Here is a 24,285-nt window from a genome sequence, read left to right on the forward strand (position 1 = left end):
ATGAGAATTTGTCATGAGTTTTCAGTTGTACCTTCGCTCTCTCCCCCAGGCCTGTCTGCGCTCTTGCTTCCAGGACCAGATGATCCACAACTGCAGCTGTGGCCACTATCTCTACCCCTTACCCAAAGGGAAAAGTTACTGCAATAACCAAGACTATCCCGACTGGGGTAAGTGAGTGGGGAGGGCAACCTCAGGAGCCTGACTTCCCCGGGCTAGACGTTGGCTGGGGAGGAAGACTGGGGTTGGGACGGGGGTGAGGGTCTCTTATCAAAGTCACCGCCTCCCGAAAAGGATTCTGTGAACCCACGAGGGAGCCTCGGATCCGGGTGATATCTCGCTCCTCAATCCCCCTCATCCTACTTGATGGGGTCTCAGCTCACAGGAAGGTAGAGGGGATGCTAACGAGGTCACATGCTACCTGAGTCTTGCTGGCAGCCTGCTTCAAGCTGAGCGCAGCTGTGAAGACACCTGGGAAGTATTAGCTAGATTTCCTTTTCCTCGGTGGAGAGAAACACCCTCCCACTTCTTTGGACTCTGGATAATGCGATTTCACTCCTCCTCCTTTTCCCTTTCAAGCCCCAGAATAGCTCCCTCCCTGGGGATCTACCCCCAAAGCCATCCAAAGCAATGTTCTCTTCTGGTTATCGATCAGTCAGTAGTATTCACTGAAGGCTTAATCAGTCATATTTATTGAGCACTTACTGTGTGCAGAGCACTGTACTAAGCAATAATAATTAATAAGTTAATAATAATTATGGTATTTGTCAAATGCTTACTATGTGCCAAAGGCTGTTCTAAATTCTGGGGTAGATATAAGGTAATCAGGTTTGACACAGCCCCTCTCCCACATGGGACTCAGTCTTAATCCTCATTTTACAGATGAGGTAACTGAGGCCCAGAGAAGTGAAGTGACTTGCCCAAGGTCACACAGCAGACTAGTGGCAGAGCCAGGATTAGAACCCACATCCTATAACTCCCAAGCCCATGTTCTTGCCACTAAACCATGCTGCTTCCTTTAAGTGCTTGGGGGAGTACAGTATAACAGAATTGGTAGAAACGTTCCCTGACCACAAGGAGCTTACTCGGTAGATCTCTGTACTTAGTGCTTGGAAGAGTACCTTAGAGTAAGCAGATAATAATAATAATTCTGGTATTTATTAAGCGCTTACTATGTGTCAGGCGCTGTCCTAAGCACTGGGGTGAATACAAGCAAATTGGGTTGGACACAGACCCTGTCCCACGTGGGGCTCACAGTTTAAATTCCCATTTTACAGATGAGATAACTGAGGCCCGAGAAGTGAAATGACTTGCCAAAGGTCACCCAGCAGACAAGTGGCAGAGTCGGGATTAGAACCCATGACCTTCTGACTCCCGGGCCCGTGCTCTATCCACTAAGCCATGCTGTTTCTCATGTGAGGTGATCCTACCCTCAAGGAGTTTACGGTCTAGTAGGGGAGATAGACATTAATAGAAGTTACAGCTAGGGAAAGCCATGGAATTTATAGGTAATCTACATAAATGCTAACGTGGGGAGGAGAAGGTGAGTACTTAAGTGCTTAGGTGGTGGAAAAGTGTTGAAGTGGGGGCAGGGAAATACAGTGAAGAAATGAGAGATTGGTCAGGGAGATCTCCTGGAGGAGGACATGGATTCTAATCTCAGCTCTGCCACTTGTCTGCTCTGTGACCTTGGGCAAGTCACTTAGCTTCTCTGTGCTTCTGTTACCTCATCTGTAAAATGGGGATTAAGGTTGTGAGCCCTATGTGGGACAGGAACTGTGTCTAGACTAATCAGTCTGTACCTACCCTACAGCTTTGAAAGTGTACAGCTTTGAACAGCTTTCGCACATAGTAAGCACTTAACAGATATCATTTTTTTAAAAAAGGATGATTTTTGCAGGACTTTGAAGAAGAGGAGAGTGGTGGACTGTTGAATATATCTATTTTTATATTGTGTATATAATTATACACATTATATTTTGTGTATATATCTATGATTGTATACATCTATTTTAATGGTATAGATGCCTGACTGCTTGTTTTGCTGTCTCTCTCTCCCCCTTTTAGACTGTGAGCCCGTTGTTGGGCAGGGATTGTCTCTGTTGCCGAATTGTACATTCCAAGCGCTTAGTACAGTGCTCTGCACACAGTAAACACTCAATAAATACGAATAAATGAATGAATGAATGAATGAATGAATGAATGAATATAAAGTGGGAGGAAGTTCCAGGCAGAAGGGATGGTGTGAGCAAGGGGTGGAAGGTGAGAGAGATGAGGGGGAGGCATGGTTAGTAAGAAGGCATTTGAGAATATGGGCTGAGTTGTCATGGGAGAGGAGCAAGGAGGAGGGAGAGTACTGATTGAGTGCTGATCGAGAAGAGACATAGCAGATAGACCCATCAAGAAGAGAGAGCACACTAACGGCCTGAGAGAGGATGGTACGTGAAGACTGACGGTCGAGAAGACAGATGAACTGAGATCAGCGGAGTTGGTCTCTGGCCAAGTTAAGAAGCAAACGTGCAGGAGACTGGCAGGAAAAAGAGAAAGATGACTGGTTTAGGGCATGGACATCCCTATTCATGAATACTTTCCAGCAGCTTTACAGAGACCAAAATTTAGAGAAAGCTGGAGCTCTATCGGAGGGGGGACACGTGAATTCAACTCACTTGGCAAGCTAAGGGAAGTTTATGTCCTTGTGATGCCTTGTGGGGAGGGGAGGTGGTCTGTGGCTTTTTGACTTAGAGGCTTTTCCTGACTAAACCTTAATTCCTCTTCTCCCACTGTCTTCTGCACCTCCCTGATTTGCTCCCTTTATTCACCCCCTTCAGCCCCTCTTCAGCCCCTCCGCACTTACGTACATATCCAGACTTTATGTTAATGTCTGCCGCCCCTTCTAGACTGTAAACTCATCGTGGGCAAGAAATGTATCTACCAACTCTGTTATATTGTACTCTCCCAAGTGCTTAGTACATTGGTCTGCACACTGTCAGCACTCAGTAGATATGACTGATCGACTGATTCCCTCTCCACGGCTGCCAGTCACCAGTGGGTTTTAAGTGCCATTGACACATCTGTGGAGAAATATATTTTTCTAGGGGAAAAGGGAGGGTTTGGGCATTGTTTGGAAGAGGGCTGGGAAGCGGGCAAACCGCCCTAAGCCAATCTGGTACCTCCAACTGAGGGTCCCTCTCTGCTCAGTCACATTTACAAACTGCTCTCCACCCCACCACCTTCCATTCACCCCAACTTCCCGGCAACATGCACCCCAAGCAAGCAATGTGACTGGAGCTTGTATCTTTGTTAACAGCTTATTGCTACTCCGCCTTGAGGATGAGCATTCTCCAGCGAGAGACCTGTATCGACCTGTGTAAGGAGTCATGCAAGTGAGTAGAAGAGAGGATATGCAGCAGCTGGGGCAGGGAGGGGTGGTCTCTAACCCTCTAAAGCACTGCCAGGCCTCAGGAAGATCCATGGCCCATGAGACCAGTGTTCTGTCTCCAAAGGGATGCTTAAAGGGAGGGATAAGGTGATAAGTCACTGATTAGGGAAGCAGCATGGCCTAGTGGATAGAGCGTGGGCCTGGGAGTCAGAGGTCCTGAGTTCTAATCCCCACTCCGCCCCTTGTCGGCTGTGTGACCTTAGGCAATTCACTTCATTTCTCCGTGCCTGAGTTACCTCGCCTGTAAAATAGGGATTAAGACTGTGAGCCCCATGTGGGACAGGAGCTGTGTCCAACCTGATTACCTTCTATCTACCCCAGTGCTTAGATCGGTACTTGACAAATAGTAAGCACTTAACAAATACAGTGATCATCATCGTTATCATAATCATCATTCTCTCTTTCCCCCCTAGCTTTGCCACCTCCCCCAATAACCCATTCTGGACTGCTCATCCATTAATTTATCCAAATCTTCCTTGAAGCTGTGTAGCCTACCAGAAAGAACAGAGGCCTGAGAGTCAGAGGACCTGGGTTCTAATTCCATCACCGCCACTTAGCTGCTGTGAGCACTTGTTGAGCACTTATTGTATGCAGAGCCCTGTACTAATCGCTTGACTTCTCAACCCCTCAGTTTCCTCATCTGTAAAATGGAAATTCATTATCTGTGCTCCTTCCTCTTTAGACTGTGAGCCCCAAGCGGGATAGGGACTGTGTTCCTCCTGATTATCCTGTATCTACAAAGCATTTAGTGCAGCAGATAGTACATAGTGAGAACTTGGCAAATTCTATTATCATCACCTATTGATCTTTTCAACCTAGTAACTTCCCAGAATAATAAATTCCGTGTGCTCTTCATCTGCTGGATGAAAATGTTTTTCCTTAAATTGGTTTTTGAATCTTCCTGTTTTGCGGTTCAGGGTAGAGGAATTTAGTGAATGATTCTGGGTTTATCCAGTGTCTTCTTGATTTCCAAAACTTCCATCATGTCCCCTCTCCACCCTCATCTTAGCACACTTGAGTTCTGATCTTTTTGGCATCTCCTTGATTGGAATGGGGTTAAAACCAAAGCAGCAGAGAGTTGGTAAAGCACACAGTTCTCGGGGGTGGGGGACTTCATCAAGATCTCTGTAGTACTGATATTTAGTAATGGTATTTATTAAGCACTTACTGTGTGCATAACACTGTACTAAGCTCTGGGAACGTCCCCTGTTTCTTGGGGGACTCACGATCTAAATCTGTGTTTCTTGCAGTGATACACAATACAAGATGACCATCTCTATGGCTGACTGGCCGTCCGAGTCCTCTGAGGTAAAGTCATTCGCTCATTCAATAGTACTTATTGAGCACCTGCTGGGTGCAGTGTAGTGTACTGGACCTTTGGGAGATTAGACTACCCTAAAAGTGAAAGACTCAGTCCCTGCCTTCGAAGAGTTTGTGCTAATAATGATGGTAAAACCCAGTTTTTCCTGGCCCTAGGTCTCCCACTGGTGATAGCTACACAGCCTCGCTTTTTTTCATTTTACTTTTTAAATGATATTTTTTACACACTTACTATGTTCCAGGCACTATGCTAAGCACTGGGGTAGATACAAGCTTAACAGATGGGACAGAGTCCATGTCCCAGGTGGGTCTCACAATCTTAATCCCCATTTTACAGATGAGGTAACTGAAGCCCAGAGAAGTAAAGCGACTTGCCTAAGGTCACTCAGCAGACACATGGCAGAACCGGGATTAGAATCCAGGTCCAGGATAGGAAAGCTCAAATTTCACACAAACCTTGGGGTGTTAGATCCGCAGAGGGCAGGAAGAGAAGGGAGGGGTGAGTAAGTGGGAGGGGTCAGAAGGACCTGAGTACTAATCCCAGTTCTGCCATTTGTCTGCTGTGTGACCTTGGACAAATCACTTCACTTCACTGTGCTTCAGTTCCCTCATCTGTAAAATGGGGGTTAAGATTGTGAGCTCCATGTGGGACAGGTACTGTGTCCAACCTGATTTGCTTGTATCTACTCCAGAGCTTAGAACAGGGTGCTTAAGTAAGCACTTAACAAATACCACAATTATTATTATTACCCCAGAACCCCTTTCTTCATCTCCTTCACCCAACTCAAAAGCCCATCCCTTGCCCAGTCCAACCCTGTCTGGGCAAACCCCAAGGCCACTGAGATTCAAACAGTTTCAAAGCATCTTCTGTTGCCGTGTGTTGCTGCTTCTCCCCCAATTTATGGGGAGAGCTGGCTCAGGCAGGTCCCACTCCCCTCCCCCCAAAGCCACATGCAGGCTGAAAATAGGGGATGTGCTGGGAAATTGGAAGCGGAGGTCAATCTGTCCATCAGTGGTATTTATTGAGCACTCACAGTGTGCTGAGCACCATCCCTAAGTGCTTGGGCAAGTCCAGTAAAGTGGCATTAGTTTCTTGGCAAGATGACCAAAAGTCCAGCTCTAAATGGGTCTGCGTTATCCCAGTGGAGTTGCCCACCGATTCCCTTTTGTTGCTAAGGATCACTTTTTTCTCTGGTTTCAGGATTGGATTTTCCACGTGTTATCCCATGAAAGGGACAAAACCCCCAACGTGACCATGGGCAGGTGAGTCACGGAAAGGAGACCTTGTAGGCAGATGCCCCGGGGAGACCTTTCCAGAGCCTCAGGAGGACCAGGAACAGGAAAGGGAACAGGGCAGAAGAAAAGAAACAGAAGGAGAGAGAGGGAGGGAGATTGCCTGCCAGCTTTCCTATAGGAACTGTGCTTCATAGGTAATAGAAACCATAGAGAAAGAATCCTGGGCTTGGCCCCAAATGTGTGCTTTGCACACGGTAAGCTCTCAATAAATAGGATTGAATGAATGAAGTGTGGTCAGAATTTGCATTTTCTTCCTAAGAGGTTTTCCCTGAGAAGCTTTTAGCAGCTCGTCTTTGGAAGATCCACTAAGTGGGTTTCAGCTGACATTTCACATAGGTAGTTCTAGGCCCCAGGGACCAAATCTGAATTTGAGCAGCTGTTTCCTCTATGATTTCTTGCTCTACCGAGGTGATAAGCTGCTATTTAGTGGCTATGAAATGTCCGTGGGAACCAGAGTTTGGGAGCTAGTTTGAGGGGACCTGACCCATTTCTGCATCTATCTCTTCTTGGGAGTACCCCCATCTCAGTAACTCTATACATTCACCTTGGGACCCTGAACCCAAGCCTCAGTTTGTCGGGACCAAAACGATGCTCTGGCCAAATCTCTACGTCAGCCCTTAACAAGTTATTCCAGGCTGCTTGTGGGTTTATTTAAGATCATTGAAATCAACCTTACCCACACAGTTATTTTCTTCTACCGGGAGCCTCTTGGGAGTGCAATAAGTGAAACTGGGATTTTTGACTGCTCACAGTGTATCTGCAGTTACTAATCTTAGGGGAAAATATAGAAGCAGTGTGCTCTAGTGGTTATAGCCCAGGCCTAGGAGTCAGAAGGACCTGTGTTCTGATCCCGGCTCTGCCCTGTATCTGCTGTGTGACCTTGGGCATGACACTTTACTTCTCTGGGCCTCAATTACCTCATCGTAAAATGGAGATTAATCTTGGGAACCTCATGTGAGACCTGAACTGTGTCCAACCTGATTATCTTGTATCTACCCAGCACTTAGCACAGTACCCGGCACATAGCGCTCAACAATTACCATAAAAAAAGGATTAAATGAGTGTCTTTGGCAATGTCTAGTGGAAATAGCAGGGGCAAAGGAGTCAGAGAACCTGATTTCTAATCCTGTCTTTGCCGTTTGCTTGCCCTCTTACCTTGGCCCAGCCACTTAACTTCTCTGTGCCTTGGTTTCCTCAACTGTAAAATGTGGATTAAATCCTCTCCCTCCTACTTAAGCTGTGAACCTCATGTGGGACAAGGACTGTGTTCATCCTGATAAATTTGTATCTATGCCAGTGCTTAGAACAGTGTTTGGCACATAGTAAGTGCTTAACAGATACCATCAAAATTATATGTCAGCAGTAAAATGGCAAACGTCGTGAGGTCAGCTGGAGACCCTGAAGTTAAGGAAGGGAGGTAGTGGGGAAGTGTGTCCCTTCTAGCCCAGCCAGATTTCAAGATGTCCCTTGAGCCTTGGGATCACCCAGCAATGCTGGGAGAGAGGGTTTGACTGATTGTTCTGTGGCTGGGGCTGACAGGTCACTTTTTGGGGGAATCAGAGATGGTGCTGGGCTAAGGCGAGACTACTAAATTGAGGGTGAATGGCTGGAGGACAGAGCAGGTGAGCTCCGTTGACCAGAATTCCCCACCAAAATAGCTAGAGTCCAAGGGAGCAGCCACATGGAGCCAGCCAGTCTTCCTAAGCCAGAGTTCAGAGATTCAAAGTAACTGCCTCAGTTAGCAACTGTCAGGAGGATGGGAGAAGAAGCTTCTGGGAGAGAGCAAAAAGATTATTTTTCCCTCTGAAGGATTAATTACTGACCCTCCCCAGGGAACTGACCCGCAGGGCCTACCTTGCTTTGACTCTACAGCAAGTGGTCTGGTCCCCAGAGGGCACCCAGCAAGGTCTGGAAGGTTCCAAGCTGGCGGCAGTCTGCTATTTGATCACCCAGTGCTCCCCGGCCTCGGTCTTTGGTGCGAGTCCAGCCAGAGTGGATCCCTTAAACCCAGCCCTAGATCATCCCTAAACCAAATGACTCTAGGAGTTCAGGCCTTCTGAGAGGTTGCCCCAGCTGGCCCTCTAACCTCAACTCCCCCAGACTCCCTGAGGTTAAGGCCAATGAATCGGATCTGGGCCCCTTGTGTCGAGATGATCCAGACGTCCACCACAGTGCTGGTGGGAACAGGGAGGGGGCTGGGAAATGTGGACCCTCCTCTCTGATCCATTCCCTTTAGTGTGTTTCCTTCCATCCTAACCCACCAGGGACTGAGGAGGACTGGGACACAGGTTTAACTCGGGGCCTCGGAAGCCAGGCTCACCTCAGCCTGGGACTTCGTATCTGCACAGCTTTCCTGGGGAACCTTTTCCATGGTTCCAAGGACTCCACAGGCCTGCCCGTGGGGGATCAGACTTCAGACCTACTTTAAGACCTTTTTGGAGGAGAAACACAGCTTCATCCTAAGCCAGGTTTTAGATGACCCCATGGCTTCCCAGGCCACCAATGGGAGGCCACAGGAAGGAATATTGGAGGAATCTTGCTCCCTTCTTCCTCCACATTCTCAGACTTGCATGCATTATTCCCTCAAGCTACTTGACAGCAAGGTGCTCCATCCCCAGAATCATGGACCTTGTCTGGGTTGGCCTCCCTCCTTACATCCCTAAAGTCAGTCAGTCAATCGTCATTCAGTCAATCGTATTTATTGAGCACCTACCGTGTGAAGAGCACTGTACTACGAGCTTGGGAGAATGCAGTACAACAATAAACACTCTCTGCCTGCAACTAACTTACAGTTTGGGGGAGACAGACATTAAAATGAATAAATAAATTTACAAAGCTTTTCCCTTCTCTCTCACAGGAAAGGGATTGTCAAGCTGAATATTTTCTTCCAAGAATTCAACTACCGGACGATCGCAGAGTCTGCTGCTCATAACGTGAGTGGTTCCTGGTCACTGCACCTTTAGACCTCTGACTTCCCAATCAAAGCTCGGTTTCCATAAAACCCACTTACTCCCACCCCATTCATTCCTGGCTGAGTGCTCACTCCTTCCATTACTTCCCTATTCAACGTCCTAACTCCCTCCCGTGTCTCCTCGGAGTTCAGCCCTCTCCTAGAATGATTCGCCCTTTCCTCCAGTTCTACGTTAGGCCTGGCTGGAGTTCCTTCTGGGCCTCTGGGTCTACTTCTGAGAACTTGTAGAGGAAAGAAGAAAGTTCTCAGATTGGGAAAGGGCAGAGTGATCCTGCAAAAAGGTTCTGCTTGGAAAGGTTAAAGATGCTTTGGTTTTTCAGTTTGGCTGGAGGGGGACTCTGACTTGGGGGCTTTGAAGGGTTTTTTCAGAGTTACTGTATAATAGATGATGACCCACTGTTCTTCCTCTGCTCTGAGAGCAGAACAAGAAGAAATAAGCCGTTTTCTTCTTTGTCTAGACGAAATCCTTCATGCTGTGGTTTAAGCCAATTAGGGAGGGTGGTTAAACATCGAAATGGGTTAACCAGGGTGATCATGGAATTTCAGTTGGTCTGCCTGGAATGAATGGTGGTGCTGCCCAGAGGCAGGGAATGGAATAGATGTGAGGTTTGGGGTTTTTTTATGGTATTTGTTAAGCACTTACTATGGGTCAAGCACTGGTCTAAGTGCTGGGGTAGATACAAATTTATCAGACTGGGCACAGTCCCAGAACCACATGGGACTTAGTCTAAATTGGATGGAGGAGAATTTCATCCCCATTTTCGGATGAGGGAACTGAGGCCCAGAGAAGTTAAGTGACTTGCCCAAGGTGACCCAACAGACATGTTGAGGAGCCAGAATTAGAACCCAGGTCATCTGACTCCCAGACCTATGCTCTTTCCACTAGGTCATGCTGCTTCTGTCCAGAGAGAATGTCTCCAGATCCTCTATCGCCTGGGTTAAGAAGTAGCTGAGCTGGGTTCCCTTTGCTTGTCTGCTCTACCTTGTCCTTAGCTCTTTCTCCTAGTAATAGTAGTAATAATATTATTTAAGTGCTCAATTTTTGTTGTTGTTGGGGGTTTTCTGACATGTTTAAGTGCTCGCTATTTGCCAGGCACTGTACTAAGTGCTAATAATCAGGTTGGACACAGTCCATGTCCCACATGGGATTCACAGTCTCAATCCCCATTTTACAGATGTGATAACAGACTCAGAGAAGTCAAGTGACTTGCCCAAGGTCACACAGCAAAAAAATGGGAGAGCCTGGATTAGAAGCCAAACTGTTACTCATACTATAGGCTGAACACTGTACTAAGCACTGAGAGAGAATACATAGGTGGGAATAAGACACAGTCCCTGTCCTTTAGGGGGCTCACAATCTAAGAGTTTAAATGGGGAGAAGGAATGATGAAACATTAAAAGATGAACCCACCCTATTTTTTATCCTCCCACCTCCTCTTCCCTATGCTAGCAGTGAGCATATCACCAACACCCACCTGAGGTCTCATTAAGAAATCCAAAGTGTGGGCAGGATGAGCTGAGAAAGAAAGTAGAAACAAGGAGAGGACTGAGGGGTGGCCCAGAACCATCCAGACAGGGTGGCAGGGATTGGGATGAAAAAGTAAACTCTTTGAGGGCAGGAATCACGTCTATCCACTATTGTATTGTGCTCTCCCAAACGTTCAGTGTGGTGTCGTGCAAACGTTAAGTGCTCAGTAAATATTATTGATTGACTGACTGTGGCCAAAAGCCACCAGTGCTCAGCGACTTGCATTCCGAGAAACCAGGATTCAAAGCTGGGGTTTCACTGCTTCAACACCGCATCCCAGGAGCATGGGAGAGAGCGTGTCTAATCAATCTTGTTTATCGAGCACTTACTCTGTGCAGAGCACTGTACTAAGTGCTTGAGAGAGCACAACACAACAATATAACAGACACATTCCCTGCCCACAACGAGCTTAGCCGCTATAAGGGGAGGAGAGTATGTGGAAGGAGGCTCTTCTCACTTCTGCCAAGAGTTAGGATGACAGAGATGAGAACCAGAGTGACTAGTAGAAAGAGCACAGGCCTGGGAGTCAGAAGACCCGGGTTCTAATCCTGGTTCCATCACTTGCCAGCTGTGTGAGCTTGTGCAAGTCACTTATCTGCTGCGTCTCAGTTCCCTCAACTGTAAATGGGGATTCAACACCTGTTCTCCTTCCTCCTTAGTCTGTGAAGCCCATGTGGGGCGGGGACTGTGTCCACATGAGTAACCTGTATCCTCCCCAGTGCTTAGAACAGTGTTTGATACTTAGTAAGCACTTTACAAATACCATCCTCATCAATCAGAAATGTCTCTTTGGCCGAAAGATCTAGGGTAGGGACGGGCCCATTTAAAATGGGACCCACTTAATATTGCGTGCCTTCAACTGGGCTACCCTACATTGTCCTTCTAGCCATGACCTAGCCTTTAGGATGTTAGAGCGGCATTCTGATTGGGCCAGCTCCGTGCAGATTCATATCCTGCCCCCTACAGCCCCAACACACAAATGTTGCAACTGGGCAGACATAGAGTCCTTTACTGACCCCTCATCAGCACTAATTTACGGTGGGCGACTGAAAAGGAAGACCGATTCCATTAATTAATCATATTTGTTAATAATAATGATGATGATATTTGTTAAGCACTTAATAGGGGAAGCAGCATGGCTCAGTGGCAAGAGATCAGGCTTGGGAGCCAGAGCTCATGGGTTCAAATCCCGGCTCTGCCGCTTGTCAGCTGTGTGACTGTGGGCAAGTCACTTAACTTCTCTGTGCCTCAGTTACCTCATCTGTAAAATGGGGATTAACCGTGAGCCTCACGTGGGACAACCTGATTACCCTGTATCTACCCCCAGCGCTTAGAACAGTGCTCTGCACATAGTAAGCGCTAAACAAATGCCAACATTATTACTATGTGCAAAGCACTGTTCTAAGTGCTGGGGGGCTACAAGATGAACAGGTGGTCCCACGTGGGGCTCACCGTCTTAAACCCCATTTTATAGATGAGGTAACTGAGGCCCAGAGAAGTTAAGTGACTTGCCCAAAGTCACGCAGCTGACAAGTGGCGGAGCTGGGATTCGAACCCATGACCTCTGACTCCCAAGCCACGCTGTCTTGTTAAGCACTTACTGGGTGCAGAGTACTGCCCTAAGCGCTTGGGAGAGTACAATATAACAAAAAACCACATACCCTGCCCACAATAAGCTTACAGTCTAAAGCGACATGCAGACATTAATATAAATAAATTACAGGTATGCTCCTTTGGGGTGAGGAAGTTTCCTTAGCATGGCAGGGGGGCGGGGGTGGGGAAGAGAGTGCCTACCTCCACCTCAAATTTTGTCACCCCCTCCATCCTTCCCACAGATCGTCTGGTTGCTATCAAATCTGGGAGGCCAGTTTGGATTCTGGATGGGGGGCTCGGTCCTGTGCATCATCGAGTTTGGAGAGATCATCATCGACTTCATCTGGATCACCATCATCAAGCTGGTCGCCTGGGGCAAGGGGCTGAAGCAGAAGCGGGCACAGGCCCGCTACGCTGACCCGCCGCCCACGGTGGCCGAGCTGGTGGAGGCACACACCAACTTCGGCTTCCAGTTCGACGACGCCGGCACCGGCCCCTCTCCCGTCGGCTACCCCGTTGGGCCGAGCACGCCCATCCCTGGCACCCCGCCCCCAAACTACGACTCCCTGCGCATGCAGCCGCTGGACGTCATCGAGTCGGACAGTGAGGCTGAAAACGCTTAAGTGCTCTGAGCTCCTGGGGATGCTCCTAGAATGTAGAAAGAAACCACCCAGATATCGTAGAAGAAACAACTCCAAGGCAGTCCAGCAGCTCCGCTGTCAGATGTCTGCCCTTCTCGCTGCTGCAGGCAGCCATTTTCCCATTTAGTCATTTAGGGCAGTCCTGAGGACTCTACTGCAAATAAAATGGGTTTTTGTTTTTGTTTTTTTTTTTTTTAAGAAGTGGGTTTATTTAATAAAAACCCGTTGACTTGGCAGGGGGGAAATGTCCCCCTTCCTCAGTCTCTGGGAATGCAGTTGCCAAGGGGGAGGAAGAGAACAAACTGCCCTCTCTGTAGCCGACTTCCACTCACACAGCACGGGGGCCTCTTAGAGGTCTATCCGAACGCTGGATATCAGGGACCAACAGTTCTTCAAATTCATCTTCTGCCACTGAGTTGCTGTGGAAACCTGGACAAGTTACTTCACCTCCCCAGGTCTCTGGTTTGCCCTATTTACCAACCTTCCAGGACTTCTAGGAGGGAAAAAAAAAATCACTCCCAAGCTGGAAAAAGAGCCCTCTGTCCTGCTAGTGAGATGTTCCCTGGCCCTTGCAAGATGGGACTACTTACTTGCTCTTAGCCAGAGGCCCTGAGCGGCACAAGTATTTCGCCTCAAGACATCTCAATTCCCTCCCTCCCATTAATTTCCCCTCTTGCCACATGTCGACCGTTTTCAGCATCGGCCCCGCCTCGACCGCTCCCAGTTGGGGCCTGGACTGATGGGCCCAAAATATTATTTAATGGCTTGGGTAACAGTCCCCTGATGTGACAAACCCTGGGCAGATTCTCACTTCACCAATACTATGATCCCACAGTCCTATGCAAGATCTTTTAGCCTTGTTCGGTGGCCCACTTAGCCATAGAACAACGTATGAAATACATCCTATCACTGGTTAAGCCTGGCCTTAATGTAGGAACAAATCAAATATAGGTGAAATTATTTTTTCATTCAAAAATCAAAAAGGTCATTAGGATTTTTCCACTTCTAAAATGATCTCCAAGCCATGCTGTCAGTGATTATTAAATGCTACAGAGAGAGGTAAAACAACAAAGAGGTTAAAGTACAGAACTTCTGAAACAGAAAAATGCTAATTAGGAATTTAGGTGGGGGTAAAAGGAAATCAGGCTATGGGCAAATTGTCATTTGAATTAAAAGGAAATTGACCTGCCTAGTTTTGTACTTTTTCCATTTCCTAATGCTTACCACCCCCCGGAATCACTTTGGAATTGGTAAATATGAGAAAGCTGGGAGAATATTTTGGTGGGCCAATCAGTTTAAAAGAATGAATTTTTAAGGTTAAGCTGTAACGTTTTCTTTGGGGATTTAAAACTCCTTGCTATCATCTTAGCAGGCTGATCAGAGACGTCAAAGAGACTGATCATTCCTTTTGGTCCCAACATTTATTTTAAGAGGAAGAACAGGTAAGCCATCACGTGCGACTTGGAGAATTCGGAGAGATCCCCCTGCCTACTGGGGAAATGAGTACTCTCGAAGGATCCCTCAAGAACCTTTCTATATCAATCAATGATATTTATTGAAAGCTTACTATGTGCAGACCCTGTACTAAGCATTTGGGAGAGCACAATAATGTCCATCACAGCCACTGAAGGGAATAGAATGCCATCAGTTTCTTGGATTCATCATCTTTTCTGAGGGGCTTTGCTCTATAATCTTCGGCTTCCCGTCCCTGGGGACGTTGGTTAATCTAAATCAGAGACAAACACGTGCCCCTCCCATAAAGTGCCTGGCAGTGCTTCTCCCTCTCCGGAGGTGACACGCCAACCACCCCATCGGCGAGCCCCGGGTTCCGGCCGGCTAAGTGGATGGCTGGCAGGACGGTGGTAAACTCAAACCGCTCACACCGGCTGGAGCGAGCTGGGGCAGGGGGAGTGGTGGGAGGTGGACAGCATTGATATGAGAAGAGTCACTCTCGGTCTTTCCCGATCCAACCCAGAACTGCCAGCTGGACCCAGGGCAATTGACTCAGGAAGGTGAGGTAAAGACCACCCCGCAGCCTGCCTCACAACTTGATGCGTTTCCCCTCTATCCATGCTGACAAACGGCATGTCTGCCCTAGTTCTATCAGGCTCAGGATTATCTTCCCTCTCACCTTTAGAGCTCCTGGTAGGACTTCTCCGTCTCCAGGTTTCGGGCTTTATGGGTAAGAGCTCTCTGGGAGAAGGTTGCTAAATAATCTGGGGCTTAGAAATGACAGGACACTGGACTTTTTCAGACCTCTGGATTCCCGTGGTCGTGAGTCCACAGCAGCCAGCCTCCCACATGAAGCAGGAGAGACTGCTGAGCCATTTCCCTCAGAAATGGCCTTGTGAGAAAGGGAGATGCTTGCCTTTATGCAAACTAAGAATGCCAGGAGGAGAACTAGGTGAAGTGCTCAATCAGCTCCACTACAGCTACCCTACTTCACCCCAGACCTGCACACTGGGACCAAATTTCCAGCACTCTCAAGCCACAGGAGAGCAAAGAACCAGCCAAATGGCACCTGGACTGGGAAACCGAAGGGGTGTGAGTCTGAAAGGAGAAGGCTGAAAGGTGGCAGTTAATTATACCTAGCACCGTTTCACCTCTTTCCTCCCACGCTTCCTCCATCCTTCTATGCTTGACCGGAGCACGGCTCCAAAACCTCTAGCTCCCAAGACATCGACATGAAGGGGATAAGCAGAGGAAGGCCCCTCTTTCTGAGGACAAGGAAAGCTAAAATGTGAATAGGCAAATGAAATTCATAAAATAAGGAGTTGCCAGGGGACCCCTCTAGGCTGTAAGCTCCAATCCTGGCTCCACCACTTGTCTGCTGAATGGTCTTGGGCAAACCACTTCACTTCTCTATGCCTCAGCTACCTCATCTGTAAAATGGGGATGAAGACTGTGAGCCCCAAGCCGGACAGGGATCGAGTCCAACCTGATTTGCTTGTACCCACCCCAGCGTTTAGTACAGTGCCTGGCACATAGTAAGTGCTTTTGACAAATACCATTATTATTATTATTGTTGTGGACAACAAATGTGTCTGTTCACTGTTGTATTCTCCTAAGCGTTTAGTACAGTGCTCTGCACACAGTAAGAGCTCAAAAAATACAACAATGAATTGAATGAATACTGTTTGGATGTCAGATTGAAGCAGAGAGGCTGCAGGATCCTGTTCTCACAGGAGCCAAAACTCACTGCCACATGAGTCCCTTCCCTTCTCTCCCTTCAGAAAGAGCAAGCCACCCTGGCTGTTGTCAATCCTGATTTCAGGGGACATCCGAAGGAGCCCGGGCTTACCCAAGACTCATTCCAGGCTTCCCAGAGCACAGTGGCCACAGGCTGAGGAATAAATCCAATATTAGGATCCTAAACATCCCGCTGGCTTTGCTCTCTGCCTTTATCTTATAGCTGGGGGTATGGCCAATGCCCCTCAACAGCTAACCCTGCACTGAGGAGCCTCACACTGGGAAAAGAGTCCTGGGAAGATTGGAGAGGCCGAGAAGGGAAAGGGCAGCAGGGAGGGTCTGTCTAACTGCTCTATTGGAGGGAGGGACCCCTAGCAAACCGGTGACTACGAGGCCTCGATGGGCTAGTCCAAAGCTGGATCCTGAATCCTGGTCGTTGGCAAGGTGCAGCAGTCCAGCCTGGAAAGGTGAGTGTTTGAGTCTCTCCAGGACCCATCCCTCCCCTAAACTGGGCATCAGAAGCACTTAGTTCAATGCTCTGCCTGCAAAAAGTGTTCAATAAATACCACTGATTAGTTGATCAGAAGGGTGGAAGCAAAACCTCCCTCCCTCAGTGTTGCCGACAAAAGAAGGGTCGATTGAGGCTGGCAGAAGCTAAGAAAGCCCATACCTGAACAGTGCTGGCTAGGTGGGGGAAGAAAAAAACGGGCAGGTATCTTGTGCTTCTATTGTAATTTCCCGAACACTGCATTGCACCGAGTAGGCATCCAATAAAGGGGAAGGAGGAAGAAGAGGGGAAGGAGGAGGGGAAGGAAAACAACCTTCTTTGGTGGGAAGAAACTAGAGCAGGAGGGAGGATTGAGAGACAAAAAAAAAAAAAAAGACCAGGCTTTGGGAGGATGAACAAGCAGGATAGGTCTTGAGAGGAGATGGGCGATTAATCAATCACTCGGTGGGATTTATTGAGCACTTGTGTGTAGAGCACTGTACTCAGCAGTTGGGAGAGTTCACAGAAGAGACAGGAAGACCCAAATTTGGGAGGTCTTTTCAGATCTACTCAAAAGCCCTCAAGTCTTGTTGGAGATTGGGGCTGAGTGAGCCCACAAGCCCCAGCCCAAAACACTGCAGGGGAGAGGATGGCTTTGTTTCAAAAGCTATAAACGCACTGGGGCAGCACCCACCCTCGGGTTGGCATCTCTGGTTCTGATAATCTGTAAACTAATCACTTCTTGAATAATGAAGCACTGCCTATTCAGAGAAGGCAGCCAATCCCAGCCTGACTGGCTTGAGGAAGGCTTAGGGGCCAGGAAGGTCTAGGGAGGAGCTCAAATAAAGCAATGCATCATGATCACTCTTTACTGAGCACCTGCTCAAGGCAGATTATTGACTCTAAGCACTGGGAGTTACAAAGAATAGGACAGGATTCCTGTCCTCGAAGAGCATGTGACCTAATGGAATCGGATTTTTTCGTTTGAGGGTTGGCAAGACCTTGCTCTGGTTGAGAGAGGAAGGCAAGGGAAGGATTGATCTTCACACACTAACATCTCCCACAAACATGAAGTGAATTCGTCAAGTGGATCGAGCCACACCCGCCCAACCAAAGCAGCTGAGGATCTCTGTCAGGGACTGAGGTTCTCAGGACCCGCTAATAGTGAAAAGGCAGCCCCGGCACCACCAATTTGCAGATCATTAGGGATCATCCATGTGAAATCTTCCCTATATAACCTGAGCATTTGAGCAATACCCTCCCCATCCTCCACCACGTGTCTACCATGAGGCTCAGAGAGCTTGGGAATCAGCTCCGCGGCTGCCTGGTAGTTCAACTCCAGGTAACCCAACGCCATAGTTTGCGTTCCGTAATTAACTCAGGAGCCCTCTACTTAGTCTCTCAGAGAAAACAGGAAATCGGAATGTGGGGAGACTTAGCCTGGGCTCGGGCGGTATCTCCAAAAGATCCTGGGTTTACTGAGGAAACACAAATTCCAACAACCATCAAGGCCTCCAGTAGCATCAGCATTGAGACCTGAAAGTGGGAAGTAGAGCATAGATATAAAAACCAAAGTGGGAAAAGCTCTGTCCTGGTGATTTTAGCTCTTCCTTTGGCTATGCAACTTGAGCTTTGGGGGCTCCTTTAACTGTTGAATCTACCACCATCTTTTATCTTTAGAGCACCTTTAAGAAAGAGTTATGGACGTCATCTCTTTTACCTTTGCAGTAGCACGAGGGTGGTTCAGTGGAAAAGAGCCTGGGCTTCGGAGTCAGAGGTCATGAGTTCGACTCCCGGCTCGGCCACTTATCAGCTGTGTGACTGTGGGCAAGTCACTTCACTTCTCTGTGCCTCAGTTACCTCATCTGTAAAATGGGGATTAACTGTGAGCCTCACATGGGACAACATGATTACCCTGTATCTACCCCAGCGCTTAGAAGAGTGCTCTGCACATAGTAAGCGCTTAACAAATACCACCATTATTACAAAGAGTATCCAAAGACTTGTCCATATTACTTGTACAGATCAATTATTAGAGGCGAGATCACGAACAATAAAGTCTTGGAAAGTAGCATCAAAGCTAGGCTCACTTTAACAGGGTTAGGCTGGGTGGGACATGTGAGGAGAATGAGTGACAGCAGGATATCCGAACAGCTGCCGTCCGGAGAGCTGAAATAGGGAAACCGAAAGTAAAGAAGGCGGAGGGAATGTTTTAAGGACATGGAAAAGCAAAGCCTCAGACATCGCTGCATCGCAGCTGAAAACCGGGAGTCGATCTCTGAGGCCAGACCTGCATGGCTCACTGCCCTCTGGACTGTAATGTGTCAACTCATGTACTGTACTCTTCCAAGAGCTTTAGTACAGTGCTCTGCACACGGTAAGCACTCAATAAATACCATTGATTGCCATTAAGGGAATGGCTCCCTGAGCTTCTCCTGGAAAAAGAGATAAGGAGGCAAAAGAGAAAACAGCACCAGGCGTTGCAGATACAGTTAGCAAGCGCAGCAACACCACAAAGGACAACTTATGTATATGTCCAATGCGGTGGGGAGCTTGGATTCTGCACTGGCCTTTTAAGCTACAGAGTTGTCACCACCAAAGTGCTTAATAAAACTACCCTTGATCGATTGATATATGCTTACCGAGAAAGGATAAAAAGGATTATGGTGAAGCGATGAACTCCCACCCACCCACCCTGGGAAAGGTCCAAGTCTCCATCTAATGGGAATGGCTTTCCTCAACTCCCTGGGATGCTACTACTAGGGGAGACGCATCATACTCTTAATTCCTGCCTGAAAGCGGAGGCCTGGAGACTTGAGGGAATAAGGTGCTGTGGGGTAGGAAATCAGGAACCGCAGCCAGTCCTAAGCTGTTGCAACCCATCACGATGTCTCCACCGAACACGATGTACTCACGAATGGCACATAGGAGAAAAGGGGAGGGTGTGGTGGCAGAGGAGTCAGCGGGTTCCAGGGTGGAGCGGTGGTTCAGGGTGAGCTAGTTCAGTCTCCGTGACTCCCCATTGCTCTCCGGGGAGATGGTAAAGGGTGTACTCTTCTCCCCTCGCAGCCTGAAGCCCAACACAAAACTGCCAGCTGCAAACTGGGTCCTTTCTTGTAGTCTTTGCCACCTCCTCTAACCCTACACCTCCCTGGCTCAAAGGAAGACGCAGGATTGGGAATCGAGATAGCCGAATCCCCTTCGCCTCACCTGAAATACGGGGCGAATCCTTCCTGCCCACTCCCGACCTCACATAGGACGGTTGCCAGGACAGTTTTCTTTGGGAGAGGCTCAGAGCAGCTTCAAAAGGGCTATCGAATTGTACCAGATTCCCACCTCGTCTTGTATCCCATCACGTCTCAAGTCAAGCCGCCTTCTCCCCCGGTTCGATTCCCTGCCTAATAAGTTCTTGTCAGGCTCCACTGTCTCATGAGAGGCAAAATGTGAAGGCCAGCTAGCTCTAGAGCCCTTTTCTCCCATTCCAGGTGGTTTTACTCATTTAGATCTCCAAAACAAATGGAAGAGACCCCACTTACTCAAGATAGCAGCCACCTACCCTCAGCTGCCCTGCCCACCCACCCTCGGGAAAAGCACTAGTAGCCCACAGCCTACAGAAATCCTTCTGAGGGAGATACCTGGGCCTGTGGAAACAAAAACAATCCAAAGCAACTGTGGGCAAGCCAGAGAGAAGCATTCCTCCCCACTCTCTACCCTAGAGCTTGATGGACCAGGAGAAGCAAATGGTCAACATTTCAGGTTTATTTATGCTTTTTGAAAAAACATTAAATTCCCAGATTGTCCACCCCCAAAATAAAGGACCTGCATCACATTCGATGGGCAGGTTGTGTTTGGGGAGGTGAATCCACGAGAGAGAGATGCCCCCGCCCCCACCCGAACCCCAGAGGGTTGTTCGACTGGAGCAGGAATCCAGAAATCTTCCCAGAAGGGTTTCGGATACCTCCGGGCTTCCATCACCTTTCCGGGACGGAACACGATCGTCGAACTGGCCCCCGAACACGGCCCGAACCTCTGCCACGCACAGCTCGCATTCGGGACCTGAGAAACCCAAATATTTTTCTTGGTTTGAGTTCCACTCGGTGACTCTAAGCAGCCAGCAAAACTGGTTACAGTTACATGAGGATGTGTGAAGGAAAAAGCCCACAGATGACATACCCCGTTCTTCCTTGCCTCTTTAAGAGCGTGGCTTTTTGAGAGACAAAACTAGAGGTGTGGTATTGATTAGAATGAATTTGGAGAGCTGGGAAGGGCAGTTTGAGCAACCCAGGATTAAGTGTCCCGGCAATGTTCTTTCAGTGCAGAACCAAATAGGCTGGAGTTTTAATTGATAAAACTCACCGCATCTTTTTTTAAAGTAACAACAACAACAACAAAAACTTCCATCAACTCCACCCTGCAGAGCTCCCCCTGACAAAGTTTTCCCCCAGCTGCTGTCTCCCTGTAATGGGCCACCTCCAACACTGGTGTCATCCACAAACGCAAATCACACTGCAGCACCCAGCAAGAAGCTGAGGAAAAAACAAAAAAAAACCCTCATGTAAGGCCTCAGGGGGTTCACTTTGATTCCCCAGATGACCCTCATTTCCTCCCAAAGGGGAGAATGGATGAGAATGTCTCTTGGGAGAATCTTCCCCTTAGACTAGAGCCACCTGCGTCCTTATCTAGGACAGCCCTGGTCTCCTGCAAGACCAGGGGAGTTCGGCCCAGAATGGATTTCTTGAAAAATACAAACACCCTGCCCTCAGTAATGGAAGTAAAAGGCTTAAATTAGTAACTGCTACCTTGGATTCTTCTAGTGCCTATCACCCCGACCCCCTGACACTTGTGGATCAAGATCAAATCAGTAATTAATAGAAAAGTGCCTTCTTTCCCTGATTGGTCACGTCCAATTTATTAACACATATCCTCCTTCTCCTCGGAAATAGCGTCCACCGGGGCTGGATTATCATTGAGGCAGGTTGGGATCTGCATCGAGGGTTTGCCAGAGCCAGGATAATCTCTGGTGGGTTGGTGGGAGGCCCACCGCTGCTTAGTCCCCGTTTCCTCCGTGCTGCTCTAATCGGTCCCGCACCGAGGCATGCCCCGAGCCCAGTAGCAGAGCTGCCCAGTGGAAGAAAAGGAGCTTCCTCTCCTCACACCCCATTTCCTCGGCACCCTGAATCCGGCCCCGTGACAGTCATCCTTTCGGGGGGACTCCCAATCCGTCTTTGATTATGCACGATTATCCCCGGGTGTTCTCGAGACAGGCTCTCTCCTGCCCTGAGCAGTTTTTGGAGGGCTGGAGAACGATTCCACTACAGAAAGCATCCGCTCCCCATTCCACGGATCGTGGGATCAGTAATCCAGGTTCCTCATGGCGGCAAGGTTGCTGGCAAGCCGGCGGGGAAGGCCTTTGGCCGTCTGTCTGTACTCCTCGGGTTTCGTCTTCAGCAGGGTTACTATATTCTGGAGTGTCCTAGATGGCTGAAGCCCTAAGGCGTCCATCACGTTGATCAGGTAGTCTGCAAGGTTTCAGAAAGAAAGGAAAGAGGTTTGGACATTCCGGATCATGATCGATGGACATTACCACCCTCAGAGCAAGTAGCCACCTCCTAATGGAACGGCCAATTCTCCCTGGCTATATAAGCCAGGAGAAAACCAATCATCACCTACCCCTTTATGACGAATGCCTAAAGAGCAGATGGAAAGGGACAGGTAACCTGGGTCTTCTCTTTTCCCTGGTAATTCACAACTAAGACATCCCACAACTGCCCGTGGCGGGTAACTCCCATTTAAGGCGTGATGAATCGACGATGGGGGTCACCTCAAATTAGAGGGCCAGGAGATTTCCTCATCCAGCCCCCGGTCTCAGTCTGAGGCGCTCAGAAAGTGGCTCAGTTTTCTTGGTCAACAGGAGGGGTCAGAAAGAAGGCTTCTAGGGGGTGGGGGAGTGTGTGTGCAGGGGTGTTCCTTAAGGCCACCTCCCCCTGCCAAGAACCCTTCGCGTACCAATATCTGTGGCAAGTTGCTTTGTGGAGTGAGGGGTCAGCTCGGGGATCTGGAGGATCACTTCACAGTAGGTCTGCATCGTGGCCCGGGCGATGGAGCCCAGCCAGTAGTCGGCCATGTTGTCGAGTTCAGGCAACTCGTCACCTGGAATGGAGTAGGAAAACGAAGGTTGAACGAGGGCCTTTCCCTTCCCCCGACACTGCGGTGGAAACCGTGTGAAGCAGCGTGAATAAAGCACGGGACTGGGAATCAGAAGGACCTGGGTTCTACTCTTGGCTCCGCGACTTGTCCGCTGTGTGACCTAGGGCAAGTCACTTTATTTCTCTGTGCCTCAGTTACCTCATCTAAAAAATGGGGATTATGACTGTGAGCCCCGTGTGGGACACGGACTGTGTCCAACTTGATTAGGTTGTATCTATCCCAGTGCTTGGTACAACGCCTGGCACACAGTAATCACTTAAAATACCACTTTTTAAAAATGCTGCTCGACACAAGCTGTGGGTTGACAATTAGCCCATTCCCCATGACCTGGTGACACCTGAGTACATTAGAAAGCTCCCTCTAGACAGTAAGCTCACTGTGGGCAGGGAAAGTGTCTAACTCTGCTCTACTGTATTCTCCCAAGTGCTAAGCACAGTGCTCTACACAGAGCAAGTGCTCAATACCACTGATTGCATGATAGGACCAAGCCTGAAATACTTTATCCATTCTGCAATGAGCAGTCTCAAAATCAAGAAGCTAAATCCACAGCTACTGTGATATTTCTCTTCCTGACGTCTTGTGGGAGAGCTGGATAGTAACTGAGGTGCCACTATGCTGAAGTTCAGACCTAGCGCACTCTAACTGCTAAAACTGATGATATTCTTGTAGATTCCTAGAAAGATACGGGAATATGATGAAAGGAAGATCAGCATCATTTGAGCCGAAATGGAAAGAGAAAACTTTATTTCCGGTACAAAATCTCAGAAAGTCTAGAGCAGGGAAGGAAGGGCGGAGGAGGGGGAGGCAGCATTGAAATATTGGATTTGTGCTGGCTCCTGATGTTCCTAAGCCTGTAAAACTCCCTTAACCCCAAAATTCTAAGGGAGCAAATTCCCAGAATGAAGCTTAAGTTTCCAAAAGCACCTAAAACAAAGGATGCCTTGTCTACAATTCCAGGTTACTACTTGGGAGGGATAATACGAAAAAGGGGAATTACAAATTAACGGGGGCAAATATTCTTGGGGCTGCAGATTCAGAATGTGATGAGTTATAAACACTGCCTGGCAAATAAATCCTTGCTCATTCACCCTGGGCAACTTTTTTTTTCCAAGTGAGTGTTCAAAATGGCAGATTTCATTTATTTTAATCGTTGGGTGCCTAACGGGAGGAGGGAAGGCTGGAAAGTATTTGGTGTGGACTGGTAAGCTTTTAATTCTTACAGATAAAACCTTGATATAATGGAGACGGGCTGTAACAAGAAGCTTGTTACAGCAAGTAAAAACAAAGTCATGATAAACTGTTCTAAAAATTGGAAAAAGCTACTGTGATAGTGCAACTACAGGATAATATCATTATACCATGCTTACCTCCTCCACCTTCCAACATGCCCAGGTCTCCCATATCTTAAAGAACCTCATCCGGACCCCAAACGGCACCACATGGCTATTGCCCCATCTACCTGAACCCAATTCTGTCTGAACAACCTGGATGAGCCCCTACTTTCTCTCCCGGCTCCACCACATGTCTGGTGGGTGACCTCGAGCAAGTCCCTTAACTTTTCCGGGCTTCAGCTACCTCATCTGTAGAGTGAGGATTAAGAGTGTGAGTGCTTGGCAC

At 48.3% G+C, this 24,285-nt stretch overlaps 2 protein-coding genes across 3 annotated transcripts in view; one reads left to right on the forward strand and one right to left on the reverse strand.

The window, feature by feature from the left end:
* SCNN1B (sodium channel epithelial 1 subunit beta) overlaps window positions 1–13,974 on the forward strand; it is a 67,987-nt gene extending 54,013 nt beyond the window's left edge. For both annotated transcript variants that reach the window (XM_029049743.1, XM_029049752.1), the window contains 6 exons: window positions 50–167; window positions 3,305–3,380; window positions 4,687–4,744; window positions 5,958–6,019; window positions 8,910–8,985; window positions 12,387–13,974. In XM_029049743.1, coding sequence (XP_028905576.1) covers window positions 50–167; window positions 3,305–3,380; window positions 4,687–4,744; window positions 5,958–6,019; window positions 8,910–8,985; window positions 12,387–12,767 — 771 coding nt within the window. In that variant the 3' untranslated portion in view covers window positions 12,768–13,974. The remainder of the gene's footprint in view (window positions 1–49; window positions 168–3,304; window positions 3,381–4,686; window positions 4,745–5,957; window positions 6,020–8,909; window positions 8,986–12,386) is intronic.
* Window positions 13,975–20,202: 6,228 nt separating this feature from the next.
* Window positions 20,203–24,285, reverse strand: part of COG7 (component of oligomeric golgi complex 7) — a 50,946-nt gene continuing 46,863 nt past the window's right edge. Inside the window, exons 16-17 of the mRNA XM_029057125.2 lie at window positions 22,468–22,611; window positions 20,203–21,980 (exon numbers count right to left, since the gene is read on the reverse strand). Coding sequence (XP_028912958.1) covers window positions 21,814–21,980; window positions 22,468–22,611 — 311 coding nt within the window. The 3' untranslated portion in view covers window positions 20,203–21,813. The remainder of the gene's footprint in view (window positions 21,981–22,467; window positions 22,612–24,285) is intronic.

This window comes from Ornithorhynchus anatinus, chromosome 2 (genome assembly GCF_004115215.2).
Source record: "Ornithorhynchus anatinus isolate Pmale09 chromosome 2, mOrnAna1.pri.v4, whole genome shotgun sequence".
Lineage (NCBI taxonomy): Eukaryota > Metazoa > Chordata > Mammalia > Monotremata > Ornithorhynchidae > Ornithorhynchus > Ornithorhynchus anatinus.